Source organism: Elephantulus edwardii, unplaced genomic scaffold, assembly GCF_000299155.1.
Source record: "Elephantulus edwardii isolate Elephantulus edwardi_28Jun2011 unplaced genomic scaffold, EleEdw1.0 scaffold00128, whole genome shotgun sequence".
Classification (NCBI taxonomy): Eukaryota; Metazoa; Chordata; class Mammalia; order Macroscelidea; family Macroscelididae; genus Elephantulus; species Elephantulus edwardii.
The window spans coordinates 1,898,633-1,915,068 of NW_006399878.1; the positions used below are offsets into that span (position 1 = coordinate 1,898,633).

The 16,436-nt window shown below is 34.1% G+C and overlaps 1 protein-coding gene across 1 annotated transcript in view; it reads right to left on the minus strand.

Annotated features, from left to right (window-relative positions):
* Nucleotides 1-16,436, minus strand: part of PCM1 (pericentriolar material 1) — a 161,684-nt gene that overhangs the window by 49,235 nt on the left and 96,013 nt on the right. Inside the window, exons 23-25 of the mRNA XM_006893547.1 lie at nucleotides 9,723-9,887; nucleotides 3,747-3,919; nucleotides 3,133-3,264 (exon numbers count right to left, since the gene is read on the minus strand). Coding sequence (XP_006893609.1) covers nucleotides 3,133-3,264; nucleotides 3,747-3,919; nucleotides 9,723-9,887 — 470 coding nt within the window. The remainder of the gene's footprint in view (nucleotides 1-3,132; nucleotides 3,265-3,746; nucleotides 3,920-9,722; nucleotides 9,888-16,436) is intronic.

Here is a 16,436-nt window from a genome sequence, read left to right on the forward strand (position 1 = left end):
TCCTTGATTATAGCAACTCGAGGTTTGAATTTGTTCTTCAGTTCCTTGAGCTTAAGATATGCTGAGCGAGTTCAGCCCTTTCGATTTTCTGACTCCCACTCCTTGCACATTTCACTGTAATATTTTGCTTTGTCATCCTGTGCTGCCTTTTGAAATCTTCTATTCAACTCTTCAGTATCTTGAATTCTTCCCTGTGCAAAATATTTAGGGTTAAATAAAATTGTAAAGCATTTCTTCCTTTTCCTAAGTTCCATTCTTCCACTCTCCTTGACTTGTAATTCCCAGATGCCCATTTTAGTCTTCACTTCCTTACAGGTTCCTAGTTATGAAGACTTTTTTACTCAGTCTGCAATGTTCCTGCCTGTTAGAAACATCTGTAAATCTGTAATAATTTATTCCTTCAAGCATTCTAGACAACAAATACTTAAAGAATCATATGGATATAGATCAAAAGAGCCTTGGTCTAGACAGAAGTACTGAAAATGAGATTGTGGGTTTGTCCAATGCAGTAACTACTGGTCATATGTAAGTTTAATTATAAGAGTAGCACCTGTCCAGGATAAAACTCAGAAAGCAGTATGGAAGAGGATAGTGGGATGAATGGAAGAAAGAACTACACAGACATGGTAAAATAAGTGACATTACAATATAAAGATTGTTGTTGTTGTTGTTGTGTGCCATTAAGTCAGAAATGACCCAAAGCTGACCCTCCAGTGGGTTTTCAGAGGCAGTTATTCATATGGGAGGCGACTGCCCTTCCTTCTCCCGCAGAGCGCCTGGTGGATACAAACTGGGTGTCTCTGGAAATATAGCACAGCTTCACTATGCCACTAGAGCTCCCTAAAAAAGGTTACACTCTTTATACGTATGAATGGTTAAATGAAATATTGTCAATGTTAATGTAAAATACAGTAAATTAATTGAAAAAAATAATACCATAATTAATTCATCTATACAGTAGTAATTAATGCATCTGCTCCATTTCAAATACTCCACAGATATATGGGTAGCTTTTAGCTATAATATTAGTGCAGATACAGAAGAATTCCATTATTGTAGAAAGTTCTACTGACTAACAATTTTTAGGTTTGTGAATTAACATTGGAAGGTGCGGTGTGGCTGATCAACTGGCATCAAGAAAGCAGGAATTGTTGACAGTAATGCTGAATTTAAATTTTGCAAGAGATTCACTTATTTAAAAGTAATATTAAAAACCAACTATGAGCTATCATCTCACCTCAGCAACAAAAGCAAAGTTCAACAGAGCAGGAAATAAATGCTGGCAAGCTTGTGGAGAAATTGGAACTCTTACTCACCGCTAGTGGGAATGTAAAATGGTACAACTATAAAAGGTGGTCTCGTACTTTCTAAAAAAATTGGAAACAGAAATACCACTTGACCTAGCCATTCCATTACTGAGAATATACACTAAAGAAACCAGAGCCACATCTCAAACAGATGTGATCACATCAGCGTTTACTGCTGCGTTATTCACAATAGCAAAGAGAAGGAAGCAACCCAAGGGCCCATTAACAAATGAATGGATGGAAAGATTATGGTACAATCACACAATGGAATACTACCCAGCACTGAAAAATAGGGAAATAAAACATTACACAACATAGGGGAGGCAGGAGGATATTATGCTGAATGAATATCTGTCATAAAAGGACAAATACTATGTAACATTGCTGTTATAAAACAGGACAGATATGGGTGGGTTAGGGAGAGAGTGTATAAAGACAGATAAGGAACACTGCATTAGAACAGATGAGAGGGAGAACTGTATGAAAGGAGTATAAAATTACGCACTATATGTATGATAGCAATCTAGAACAAGGGGTGCATTGTGGAGTGGACTGGGGAGGGAAAAGATGTGCAAAAATGAATTTAAAAAATAATAAATATAGAAAAATTATAGTAGTATTAAATGCATGATTTATATTAGTTATCAGGCAGTACTATATTTTTAAATTTTATTTAATTGTATAACTTCATAAAGCTAACTTCATCTTAAATCATAGGTCAATTTTCAAAAACTGCTACTGGCAACATATAATAAATAAGAAGCATACAAAATTTAGAGTTCCAGACACATTTTAATATAACCTCATGATCACCTGTATTTTATGCATAAAGCTAGACCACTTTTTACCTTCCATAAATATGAGTATGTAATTTTCAAAAAGGTATAATGATTAATCCAAGAAGGGTAAATTACGTAGACTAATTTTTATTTGAGGAGCTCTGGTAGCTTAGTGGGGCCGAACTCACTCAGTGTTTCTTGAGCTGAAGGAGTTGAAAAACCAAATTTAAGCCACGGATGGTGATACTCAAGGATACTCTGGGTAGAATGTTAAATGATCCAGGAAGCATTAAAAGAAGATGTAAGGAGTACACAGAGTCACTGTATCAGAAGGAATTGGCTGACATAGAAGAATTTCATAAAGTAACATATAAGCAAGAGCCTGAGGTGATGAAGAAGGAAGTTCAAATTGCTCTGAAGGAACTAGCAAAAAACAAGGAAAAATATAAGTTCCTTCTTTTTCCCCTAGAGTAATTTTTTATATCTGGTTTCTTATTATTTCAAAAAACAGAAACTATTTTGTATTTATTTAGTTAAGGATATTTAACAATTGGTATCTTGTTTCTAGGGAGCTCTGGTGACTCAGTGGTAAGGAGTTGCACTGCCAACCCCAAGGCATGTGGTTCAAGAACGTCAGCTGCTCCATAGGAGAAAGATAACCCACTGGAGGGTCAGCTATGTGTTGGTTCTTACTTGACATTATATACAACATTCTTGTTACCGATTGTCTTGAATAAACCCATGAAATACTAAATTGTCTGTTACGAGTCTATCCCCAGCTTGGACATTATGGCTATAAATATGGTTATTTTAGACCTTATTTACCTTTATTTTTTGGCGGGGGGGGGGGGAGGTTTATTGGTGTCACTGCCATCTTTTAACTGAATTTTATATCTTCTCTCAAAATAAAAATGTAAATGACACTGGAGATATTATGAAAGTCCAAACTCAAATATATTACATGCAGCCACACTGTGTGACCACATTTAACTTTTTATTAGTGCACAGTGAAATTATCTCTATATTTGAGTCATTTATCAGCTTACATCATCAGTAGTTGCAAGACTTTCACTGGGAGTAAGTTCTGAATTTGATGCTATCCAAGTACCAGAATTCACTGACTTCACATTTTCTCCTTTTTTTTCATGGTTCTCAGAAATATGTCTGGATACTATGTCCTGAATAAGAAATAAAATGGTTATTTATAAAACATAAATTTCAGTACAATTTTTATTATACATTTAATAGCAGAAGTAGATGGACAAATCTATCATCCTTTAGATTAACTGTGAAAAATTACTAGAATAACAATAAAGATAAAAAAACTGAAAAAGTTTTCAGATATTTTATCTGAAAGCTATTTCTTGTTGTTATGTATGACTGAGTCAGAACCGACCCATAACTGACCCTCCAGAGGGTTTTCAGAGGCAGCTAATCACACAGGAGAAGACTGTCCATCTTTGTCCCATGGAGCAGCTGGTAGATTTGAATGCCTTTGACTTGGCAGTGCAACTCTTTACCAATAGAAATGTTAAATATAAAAAAATCAAATAAAAATATGTATGGGACAAGTACTGTAGTCTAAGAACGAACTACATATAATAATGAACTAAGGGAATTAAATTAAAAGGTGGGGGAAAGTGTGTTAAGTACTAGATACCTGCAATGCATATAAAGCTCTTTGCCTCAAGTAATCTGTATTAAGTAGCTGAAGCTCATGGAAGAGTTCAATAAGAAAATGTGGACGAGACTCATTTTGAGAAATTAATGTTGCTACTTCAGAATAAATAGTATCTCGCAAAGCTTCAAACAAGGAAAAATCACTCCCAGTTTCTGGAAGATATAAAACACTTGAAAATCAATATGGATTAAATATCTCATTATTAAATTGTACTGTTACTTTCAAATTTAAGTTACTTAAAAATCTTAAACACAATTCTATTTCAAGGTTTTAAAAGGAAGAGAATCTTTTCTCTTTTTCTTCAAAAAGAATCAGAAATACTGTCTTTTAAGGAAACATTTATATACACAACATATAACATTACCAAACAGCACTTCTTAGAATATAATTTTTTCTCAACTTAAAATATTTAGGAATGTTCATACACCTCATAGGAATAATCAGTGACAATCCTTTAACACTTAGCTGAAATAAGCTTTGTTGTTGTTGCATACCAAAGAGCTGCATAGCTGATAGACCCTCTTGTGAGTTTTCAGAGGTAGTTAATGACATAGGCGGGGACTGCCAAATTTTTTTTTTGTAAGTTTAATCCTTTTTACAGAAAAGGAAAATGTTTCATTTTGTTAATGCTGAAACCAAACTGAATATTGTCATGGTAGCTACTATTTGTTGTTGCATACCACTGAGTTGGAACTAACCCATAGTTAACCCTCTAGTGGGTTTCAGAGACAATTAATTACATGACCGGAAATTGGCCATCCTTCTTCCAGGAGCAGCTATTGGATTTGAACCATATGCTTTTGGGATTGCAATGCAGTTTCTTACCACTAGGCCACCAGAGCTACTATTTAGGTCTAACTAAATCAAATCAAACCCATAGGGTGTTCTGGTGGCCTAGTTTAAGGCACACAGTTTAAATTCACCAGCTGCTCTGCAGGAAAAAGATGGGCAATCTCGCATGTGCTCAACTGCCTCTGAAAACCTATCAGGGGTCAGCTACCACAGGTCAGTTCTGACTCTATGGTATTCAAGAACAAACCAAACTCATCACCACTGAGTTGATTCCAACTCACAGTGACCCTACGTTGTGATACTGAGGTTGTAAATCTCTCTCTCTCCAAGCAGCTTCTAGCTTTGAAATTCTGACCTATCAGTTATCAGCACAACATAACACTTTATGCCATCAGAGTTCTTTGCCTATATATATAATGAAAGCATGTAAATGTTATACAAATGAAAAAAACTGAACTTTTAATTGTAATAAAATAAGGCAACTTCACTACAGTGTCATATTTACAAACATAGTATAAAAGCTAGATTGGAGTTACTAGGCAATACAGACAGTTAATATGCTTGGCCAAAGGGGCAGTAGTGGTCTTATCATTCTGTGGAGTTTCAGAACAAAAGGTCTAGGAGTCGATTTTCAAAACATCTGCCACTGAAAACACTATGCAGTATATATAGTTCTACTCTGACATATAGGAGGTCACCTTAAGTTGCAACTGATTTGACAGTAACTAGTTTTTTACAGAAGAGGCAGCGATTTAACTTTTCTGTTTCATAGAACCCATGACTCTTTTACCTAACTACAATTCTTTACAATGCCTTAAGTATTTGTTAATTATACAGACTTATCATTCTTAAAGGTATATATTTTAAGAGTACAAATCAAAATTGTTTCCATTTTTGGGTTTTCTATAGGGGGGAAATAAACCAAACCAACCAACCAACCAATACCAAATGGCTCTTTGAGCTACTGAATGCTGTAATTTTATAGAACAATGGTGGAGGCACATAAAAATTAAGATCTCATAGTAATCAATGACCAGATTCCAATAAAGAAAATGTGTATTTTACCACATTGTGCTATTAAGTAAATGTGAAAATGCATTTTAATTCTTTTTGTGAGTAGGAAAAGAAAGTATGAAAGGAATGCTCTCCATCAACAAGTTTCAATTGTTTTTAGCAGCTTCAAGTCAATTACAACACATGGCAACCCTATGAATGATAAACCTGAACCCTTCTTATCCTAAGCCATCCTCATGATCTCTGATAGGATTGCCTGTTCCAGGCAATGTGCCAAACCATTTTGTTGAGGGTCTTCCTCTGTTTCTCTGACCTTCTATCTTACCCATTATGATGTTTTTCCTCCAGGAAGGGTTCCTTCTGCCAACATTAGCTAAGTAATAACATCATCTTGTGTGTTGTTGAGTCTGAACGGACTCACAGATGACCCTCCACTGGGTTATCAGAGGCAGTTCTTAATTCTCTCAAGTATAAAATAGTATTAGGAAAAAGAAAAGCACAACTTGTCTCTTGCTTCAGACAGTTAAGAGGGTAAACAGTGAAGCAATAGATATTAAATTCTTAACAGTTTTCAAAGCTCCAAACATACATCAAAGAGAGCATATTTTAATGACAGTTTTAAAATCACTGTAATATGATTATCATTCCAAATTACGTAGCTATGAAGATTAAATTATCCATACATAAGGAATTATACCAAACATATGCTTTCTCCCTCTCCACAGCAGTCAGGAAGTATCCATTTCTTCTTATATTGAATTTAATTCATTTAGGTTAGATAAATCCCTGATGTGCATGAAGCTGCTCTGACTCTTATCTGGGTTTAATTCTCTCCAGTTTCATAGTTCTTTTCTTTTGGAAGTACTACTGATACATTCAGTTTGTCAGTTTTAATTCTTTGTCTCTTTGATTCCTCTAAAGGTTCACAGCAGGTTTTTTATTTTTATTCACATATAGCTATAAAAGGAACTAAAGGACAGTCTTCATTCTAAATCATTCAAATGATTTCAAAAGAAAATGTGAAAGGAATGCTCTCCATCAACAAGTTTCAATTATTGTTTTTAGCAGCTTCAAGTCAATTACGACACATGGCAACCCTAAAAACAATTTTAAAAAGTCATCATTTAGGGGTCTTTGTAATTCTCCACAATATCCTGTCAGTCTTTGTATGTCATATTTATTTATTTTTAAAAACTAGATATTGGGGAGCTCTGGTGGCCTAGTGGCAGGAAGCTGCACTGCAATCCCAGAGGTACACGGTTCAAATCCACCAGATGATCTGCTGGAGAAGGAGGGACAATCTCCTCCTGTACCAGTCAGATCCGATTTGATGGTACACACAAAGTAATAAAGTAAAATAATAAAAAACAAACAAACTAGATGTTATCACTAATGAAAAATAAGAAAACTATAAAACAAATAATATGTAATATCATGTAAATCAGAGTCAGGAATAAAAAGAACTATATATTTTGTTCCTTAAAATGTTTATGCTTTTAGGCATTTAGAAAATATCAACTAACTTGAAATCAAATTCTAAATAACAAAGAGGATTTTATTATTCATATGCATATTCTGGCTATGTTATACAAACTAACAGAAAATGAAAGCAAGAAAAGCAGCCAATTTTGTCAAGTTATATAAATAATTTTTATGAGTGTGAATTTTCTTTATAGTAGTGATGAAACAACACATATAAGCTAAACTAAATCTTAAAAAAATAATCATTAGATTAATAATTAATTAGAGAGGGGAAAAAGGACTTTAGGACCTATGGAAAAATTAACAATATGTGGACACCAAAACTAAGATTGTTACCTGGCGCTTCATTGCATGCATTTCTGTTAGACTGCTGTAGTATTCTCCTAGCATGTGCTGTAGGAAAGGGCAGACATAAGGATGAACATAAAATGTGTATGAGCAGTAAAGACAGGGTCTATAATATGAATCAGTGAATGAAAAAACAAAAAAAAAGAAATAAGCAAATTTCTTTTAAACTGTTTACCTGAATGGAAACGTTATTACAAGCAGGTTCAGCTCGCTAAAAAAACCCTTTATCAGATGGGAAAATCTCCATAGGTTTATAAACTTTTATTAATGTGACAGATGACTATAATAATACACTTCTATTAGTCAAACTTAGAATTTTCCATAACTCCCAATTCAAGAAGATAACTGTGTAATTCCATACTGGCAGTCATACATATTATACTTCAGTTAACTATGAATAAAAATTACCACGTTATAAAAGTTGTAAAGGAATAATTACAATTATAAAGAAATCTTCAGCACGTGACAATGTAAATATACATAAAAGTAGATACATATACTAGTCACACAATTTTTTTTCTTAATTTACCAAAGTTACTGTATTTTTCTAAGTGACAATAATGTCTGAAGTACTATAGTTAATTACCAACTATTTAGGTAACTCTCACTCAACAGTTTATACTATGGGGAGAACACAATTTGATAAAGGCAATGAAATGATAAAAAAAGTTAAAATTTTTGGTAAAGTCCTAAAGTTTGGGTAACCAAAGAATTTTTCCAAAAGGATCCTAGATTTAAGAGTAAAACCAGAATTTAAAATTTATCTGGGCCACTACCTAGTTGCATGATCTTGAAGAAGATGCTACAAAATACAAATAAATCTATTTTCTTTCTGATTACCAAACATACGCATGATAAAAGTTTTAGAAAATATAAAATTATTTAAAGAGGATAGTGAAAGGAATTGCAATTTGATTTCTTTTCAATTTTCATTTAAACATAGTATCACAGTGTTCAAAGAGCACCATAATGGAAGCTTTTTCTTGTGTTTAGATAGATTCTGAAAAGTATAATTAATGAGTTACAGGACACGATCTAACACTGTCCAGAGAAGATATACCAGTTTGCATTACTGGTCTATTTTAATACCGGGGGAAAAAAAAAAAATCAACAAGATCACATTTCCTCATTTCCCTAAAGTGAAAACAAAACCAATTCACAGGATTCTGAAGGTCAGGAGAAGGGCTGGTCATCTGTTAACAGGAAAATTTGATACAAAAAGTAGTTACTATAATTTTCATGAACAATCTAAACAAAAACTGAGTACTGTCTAGATTTCTATCTACTATCTCTCCCCTTGAGATTGCACTTATTATATAATAAACCAAAAAATTACAAGTACTTATTTAAATTAAAATACTGCCAAGTACACATGGTTCTATATTTTTCAATTAACTCTAGACTTTAGCATGTTTTATATGAGGTATTATTTACCTTATATATTACATCAACTGAAAACCCCAGTATGTATTATTATTATTAAGTAATATTTAAGACACAAATATGAAAAGGTAGTAGTTCTTGGCTGCAAACTACTCAAAGGAGTGATATACTTAAACAGATAAATACTGTATTATGGGTGGGATATGGGCAGCAAAATATGTTTATACATGTTAAAATGGATACAAAAAGGAAAAAAGGGATTTTACCTCAACTTAATTTAGGCTGTAATCTCAGATTTCCAGAAGTAAGATTTTATTTAAGAGTCTATCAGAGAACAAACTTTATGAAAGGCAAAAGGGACGTAAGGCAGAAAAGAATTGTGGAAGTGAAAAACAGTATGATAGCTATTGATAAATTTTAGTTCAACACTAAGGGAAGAATAAAGTTCAAGTGAGAGATGAGTTTGGAAAGATTCATCTCTGAGTTACTCTCTGAGAGAGTCAGACAGCCTACATTAGTGCATTCAAATTCCACTCTGTAGTCATAATAAAAGGAAAAGTTTTAAGCAAAGGATTAGGATTTTATATCAATTCTTACTCAATTAAGAGCTTCAAAATTATAAATGAGAAGTCCACAATAATGTCACTAATTCTTTTGTTAACACGTTGCCTCAAATGACGGCAAATGTGTTTCTAAGCACGGTCATCAATTTAAAAAGTGTGTGGCAACGTATTAATAATACATTTTATAAAGTGTCAAAATTGGCTGTCATGGCACCTAAATACAAGTATTTCTAGCTTAGATTTCTGGACAGCAAGGACTATGTACTGTAATATCTACTACAAAGCTCTGCACAGAATACAAGATACAGAATTCAAGAGACTTATTTGAAATGTTAAGATAAAACACGCAAGTTAAATAAAAAGCCCCACATACCTGAAGATATTTCTGTTGACCTACTATATTTTATTATTTTTTCCAGCTGCTCATGATTCTTTCTGCTGAATATTTTTGCTTGAACAGGTTCTTCAGTCTGGGCTGAATGTCTATTCCTACTTTTGCAAGGTTCACATGTGCTTGACATACTGGCACTTTCATATCCTTGAGTTTAAAAGAAAAAAGTCACAGCATTATCAGTGTTACCAGTTCCAAGTAACTTAAGTTGAAAGGGAAATTTATTTCCAGAGTGAAACAGTAGCAGTCATTCTAGTTAATATGAGTTTAGCTATCAATCCTTTATATAATACAAAACAGTAAATAACATAACTTAGAGTTCTCTTTGGCACTACATTTTGGAACGACCAGAGTCAAGTTTATAAATTCTAATATACTTGTCTTCTGAGCCTCTTTAAATGAATATGTCCAATTGAAACTGTATGGTAGTATTTAAACAACTCAAATTCTCAATCAGACTGAAAACCATTTTTTCAAATTAGGAAATAAATTATCCAAAATATGAGCAAGAGCAATAGAAATTAATTAGTAAAATATATCTTCCTTTTTATAGGTTTTATGTTACAGGTCTTGGTTTAAAGAATCTTATCTATTCCCACGTTACACATATATTCTACTAAGATTTCTAAGTCTCTATTTTGCTCTTAAAATAAGAGACTATTTCCACCCATTTTCATTTCTTCTTTTTTGTTATGTTATTGTTATTGTAGTGTACCAGAGTTGGAACTGATCCATAGCTGACCCTCTGGCAGGTTTTCAGAGGCAATTAATCATATGGGAGGAGACAGCTCATCCTCTCTGATGGAGCCTCTGGTGGCCTTGAACTGTATGCCTTCAGGATTGCAGTGTAGTTTCATACCACTAGGTTACCAGAGCTCCTTATTTTTTGTTGTAATAGAGAAAGATATTTGCATTTTTTAAATAAGCAGCCATTTAACTTGTTATGTGCCATCAAGTTGCTTGTGACTCAGAGTGACCCTATCTGAGACAGTCATACTCTAGTCACTGTGTTAATGCATCTCATCTGGGGTCTTCCTCTACCTTCCCAAACATGATGACTTTCTACAAGGACTGGACTCTCCTGACAACATGCCAACATAAGTGCAATGGAGCTTCAAAACCTTTGCCTCTAGAGAGCACCTTGGTTTCACCCTCTCCAGGACAGATTTGTTTTTTCGCTTGGCAGTCCATGATATGTTCAATACTTTCCCCTAGTACCACCCACTAAAAGGCATCAATTCTTCTGTCATCCTATTCACTGCTCAACTATCTGATGCATAGCAAGTAACGGCAAAGATTGTTACCTGGACCAGGCACACCTTAGTCTCTACACTGACATCTTTGCTCTTTAGCACTCTGGAGAGGTAGGTCCTCAACAGCAGACTTTCCTAACCCAATTTGTCTTTTGATTTCTTGGTTGGTTCCAAAAATTTGATTGTGTACCTGAGCAAGCTTTAAGTGTTGACAATCTCAATCTCGTCTCCATCTATCATGGTGCTGCCATTTGGTCCAGTGGTGAGAATCTTTGTTTTACTGGATTTTTTTTACACAAATATATCCTTTGAAGATATACAGAAATTTCTTTCCTTATATTTCAAGTAATCATTCTGCTTCTCATAATGATTCCTGAACAAGGTAAAATGATGATTATGATAGAGGGGACCTATTTTCTTACTTTTGATATTAAGCCTCTTAAGTGGGGTTTTTTTTTAGCACTTTAAAAAGAACCCAAAGAAAACTGCTGTTGAGTCAATTCTGACTTATTGTCAAGTGTCATCTAATTTCTTTAGCTAATATTTTTTGCTAGTATTTTAAAAAATACTTAAAAAATTGCCTTTTTGCGTGCCTACTGAACTTGAAATTTTCTTTAGGAATGATTTAAAATATTATTTAATGTACTACTCCAATTACAAAGCTTTTGTAACATACTTATTGCTGTAATAAATTATGCTGACAAGTTTAATAAATCCTGATACATTATTCTTTAAACACACCAGTAGAGCTGGCTATTTTATTTTGAGCTTATATTAATAAGTGAGAGTGATCTGCCTTTATTATTAAGCTACTGCTTTTTTTGTTATTCCCTTTATAAAAGGTCTCTTATTCTGATCATTATTTCTGTACTTCTACTCAGGTACTTTATGCAGACAGTGCACACAAATTATCTTTTGTTCACTGAGAAGTAAAGAATATCTTAACTGGTGGGGGGTTGTTGAGTTGCAGTCATCTTTTAGCACTGTATAGATGCTAGCCCATTTTCTGTTCCTGAGTTCTGAGTAAGATTATCTACTTGATTCTTTTTATCTGTATGCAACTTCTTGTTGGGTTTGGGGTGTTATATGGGTTTTGGTTTTTTTTCATTCTTAAAGTTTTGGAGTTTTACCTTTTATTTGGCATTTCCTTTATAGTTTTACCAAATAAACATAATGCTTCCCCTACCCCTACTACACGTCAGCTGTTTGAAGCTAGTCAAATCTTCAACAAAAAAGATGACCCTTTGTTATTGGTTCTCCACCTATTTTTTATTTTCTTCCTATGGAACCTAGTGCATCAGATCCCTACGATTTGTCTTAAATCCTCTAACTTTATTCCTCCTGATGTTATCTCTTGGTATATTTTGCTCTGTGAAACAATATATTCTTTACCCTTTAAACCACTAAAATTAAGGTTTCTTTGTTTTCAGCCCAAATCCACCCAACATTAGCCATGTTTTATCCTGTTTCACAGGCTCTACTAAATCCAGCTTGAATTTCTGGCAGTTACCTCTTGATATACTGTTATTTTCCATAATCTTCAAAACTTTAGTTGCATATGACAATTAATGGTGTTGCATGTAATTTACATACTGTTGGATCATCCTTGGGAATAGGAACAAATATGGATGTCTTGCAGTTAGATGGCAGCCCTCTTCCAATTAACGGTGGGTACATCTGCTTCATAAAACACCTCACATGATATTTCATCAATTTCTAGAGTGTTGTTTTTGGGGTTTTTTTTGTCAATGTTTTCAGTGCTACTTGAACTCCGTCCTCCTTTACTATTGCTGTCAATGCTACTTGAACTCTATCCTTCTTTACCACTGACTGGTTTTTGATAGTATGCTGATACTTGCTGAAGTAGGTGAGTGACAAGTCATTATTTTTTGGTACAATAACTCTGTGTATTCCTTTCACCTTCGTTTGATGCTCAAGATTTTGTTTACAAAGTCCTTCTTTATGGCAACTTGAGCTTAAATTTGATCTTCAGTACTTTGGCTTGAGAAAAGCTGAGCATGTTCTTCCTACTTGGTTTTTTTTTTTACTGTTGTACTTTGCACACTTATTTAGAACACTTTGCTTCTGTCCTCCAGAAAGGCTCTTTGAAATCTATTGAGCTCTCTTACTTCACCATTCCTTTTTTTGGCTTCTTTTCATTCCAAAGCAAATTCCAGTCTCTATTACATCCATTTTAGTATTTTCTTGTCTTTGTAATGACTTTTTTTTTCATTTGTGATGTCCTTGGTATTGTCCCACAATACCAAGTTTTGGTTATTAGTGTTCAATGTATCAAGTACATAGAGATGGTTTTCAAACTCATTTGTGATACATTCAAAGTCATATTATGATTCTCACAGACTTGCTTTCATTTTGTCCAACTACAATTTGATTTGTGTAAGAACAGTTTATGGTTTGTTCCATAGTCTCCTTGCCCTGGTTTTGACTGTTGATATTGACCTTCTCTGGTATCTTTTTCCACAGAGGTATGAAATATAATTCTTATGTAGTCTATTTGATAAAGTTCATGTGTATAGTTGTGGTTTATGGGTGTTGGTTCTTTTTCAAAGTATTTGCAATTAATATATCACTGATAGGACAAAACTGAATCATTAAATCTACAATCTCATTTTTGTTGGTAAGGTCTTATTTTCAATTACCAATTCATCTTCTTTGTTTCTAATTATGCATTCCAGTCACCAACTATTACGAATGCATCTTGATTGTATGTCTGATCAATTTCAAATTGCAAATATTGATAGAAATCCTCAATCTCTTCAGATTTGGCTATTGTGGTTGATATGTATATTTGAACAATAGTTGTATGAACAGATCTTCCTTGTTTATGTATGTAAATATGTCTGGGTAAGTATCCTATCACTCACAGCATTGTACTTCAGTGCAGATACTGAAGAGTTCTTATTGATAATGAATGGAAAATCATTCTTGAATTTGTCATTCCCAGCTAGTGTTTCATTCAAAATGGTCAATGCCAGTCCAACTGAACTCACTGTACCAAAGACGTTGATTTTTATGCATTTCTATTCACTTTTGACAACTCCCAATTTTATTATTATTTTGTATATCCCACATTCCAGTTATAAATGGATGCCTGCAACTGTTTCTCCTCCTTATATTAGCAAATGAAAAGTCCTTCATTAGTTGAAAATTTTACTCCATCCAGCATGATAGTATAGTAGACTCTACGCTTTGAGGAGTCAGCTTTATCCCAATTGCATTTTAAGTGCCTTCAAAGGTTTTTTGAAGGTCTGTTATTTCACAAGTGGACAGCCAATCATGCTTCTTAGTATGACTTAGTCTAACCCCCGTCCCCATTTGAAAATTGTCCACCACGGGTGACCTTGGTGATATTTGAAATACGAGTGGCATATCTTCCAGCATCAGACCAGCACAAAAATCACCAGAATATAACAAAGTAATTGCCAGAAAGATGTCTGTGCTTTACTGATTATGACAAGACATTTCACATAGTAAACCATAACAAATTATGACTAATACTGAGAGCAATGGGAATTTCAGAACACTTAATTGTTCTTATGCAAAATCTATAAACTTAAACTATAGAAGCAGCTGTTAAAACAAAACAATGAAGACACTGCACCATTTAAGATCAGGAAAAGTGTGCATTATGGTTTTATGCTGCATGAAAGATTAACTGAAGACGATAAAGGACTTTCAGTATGGGTTACATCTCAACATCAAGAAAACAAGATACTTAACACTGGGATCAATAGGAAATATCATTATAGAGAAAAAAAAAGATTCAAGTTGTCAAGCATATCATTTTACATGGAGCCATATTTATCATAACAGCAGTGAAGAGATCAAGTGATGGCATGTTGCATTGAGGAAAATTTGCTGTCAAGTACCTCTCCAAAGTGCTAATGAGTAAGGATGTCACATCAAAGAGCAAGTTGTGCCTAAGCCAAGCCACGGATTTTCTATCATTTCCTAGGTATCTGAAAGTTGAACAATGAATAAAGGATGACAGAAAATGAACCAACACATTCATATTTCACAGACTACCAAAAGAACAAACAAGGTTATTTTGGGAGGGAGTGCAAATAGGGTACTCCTTAGAGACAAGCATAATGAAATTTCATCTCACATAGTGACATTATGCTGGAGGGTCAGTGAGAAAGAGCCTCAACAAAATAGACTGAAAAAAACTTGACAGTGAAAGAGATAGTGAAGATGGAGTAAAATAGGGCAAGGTTCTTATCTGTTGTTCTTAGGATCACTATGCGTCACAGTCAACTTAATGGCCCCTAGCAAAAACAATTAGGGATTTAATTAACCTTAACTGTGAAAGTCATTTATTCTAGGTCTAAATTATTTTTAAGTGTTCTAACTAAATCTGTTTTATGTCATTATTTTGTTAAGATTGTGTCATTTCTTCAATCATAATGTTTTACCGGGATTCACCATTCTACTTATCTGGTTCTGTGTCGATGATTTAGTGCCGAGTCCCTACTACGTGAACTATTTATCCATACAGCTGGACCCAGGTGCTAGCTCATTCTCTAAGTACCAAAAGATTCACATTCCTATGGTCAAGGAATGATCTGGTAAAAAATTGTCAATTTTTAATCAACACTGTGAGAAAAGACTTCCTTTACTACTTCTTTGCTGGAGAAAGTGTTACTCTTAGGGAGGAAGAAAGAATGCAAAATAGGGTCACAAAGATTTCTTCTAACCAACCTTCAAAAATAATGGAATTCCGATCTTTTCTCTTGACACTCTGTGAAAAGATGCGGCAGAACCATGTACCCTAACTACCTATAAACTCCAGATTAAAGTAGTTGCTCTGTTCAGAATCAGGAGGTAACTGGATGGAACTTGAGATGGAAGAAGTACATATACACCTATTTAAACAGACATCTTCCATAATCCCACTTGGTATCTAACAGAGTTCCCTTTACCTTGTAATCTTTGAGGAAGGCCTTTGATGAGACAGACTGGCACAGTGGCTATAGAAATGGTTTAGGTGTATCAGAGATAGATGGCATAGGTTTCAGATGTATTGTACGTAGGATTGCTAGGAGTCGTAATTGACTTGACAGCAATAATATCAATTTATTGTTAGAATAATATCGTATCTTGATCCAACCTTCCTCTATATTTCAAAGGCAAGAATACAAGTCAGGACTTCTTTGTATCAAATTTAGGTTCTCAGTTTTTTTGTTAGGCTTCTGAAGTCTTTCTACTTTCACCCATTCTGCATAAAAATCATGGTAGTTGTGTGGGCTGGGAGAGAAGCCATCTTAATTACTATGACTGACACATAGAACAGGTCACTAAATAAAAAATGTCCTCAAATCAAGGATATGATTGTCAAAGTAATATGCAAAATGATCTGATTCGTAATGTTGTTATGTGCCGTGCGACTCACAGCGACCCTATGTACAACAGCCCTAAACTC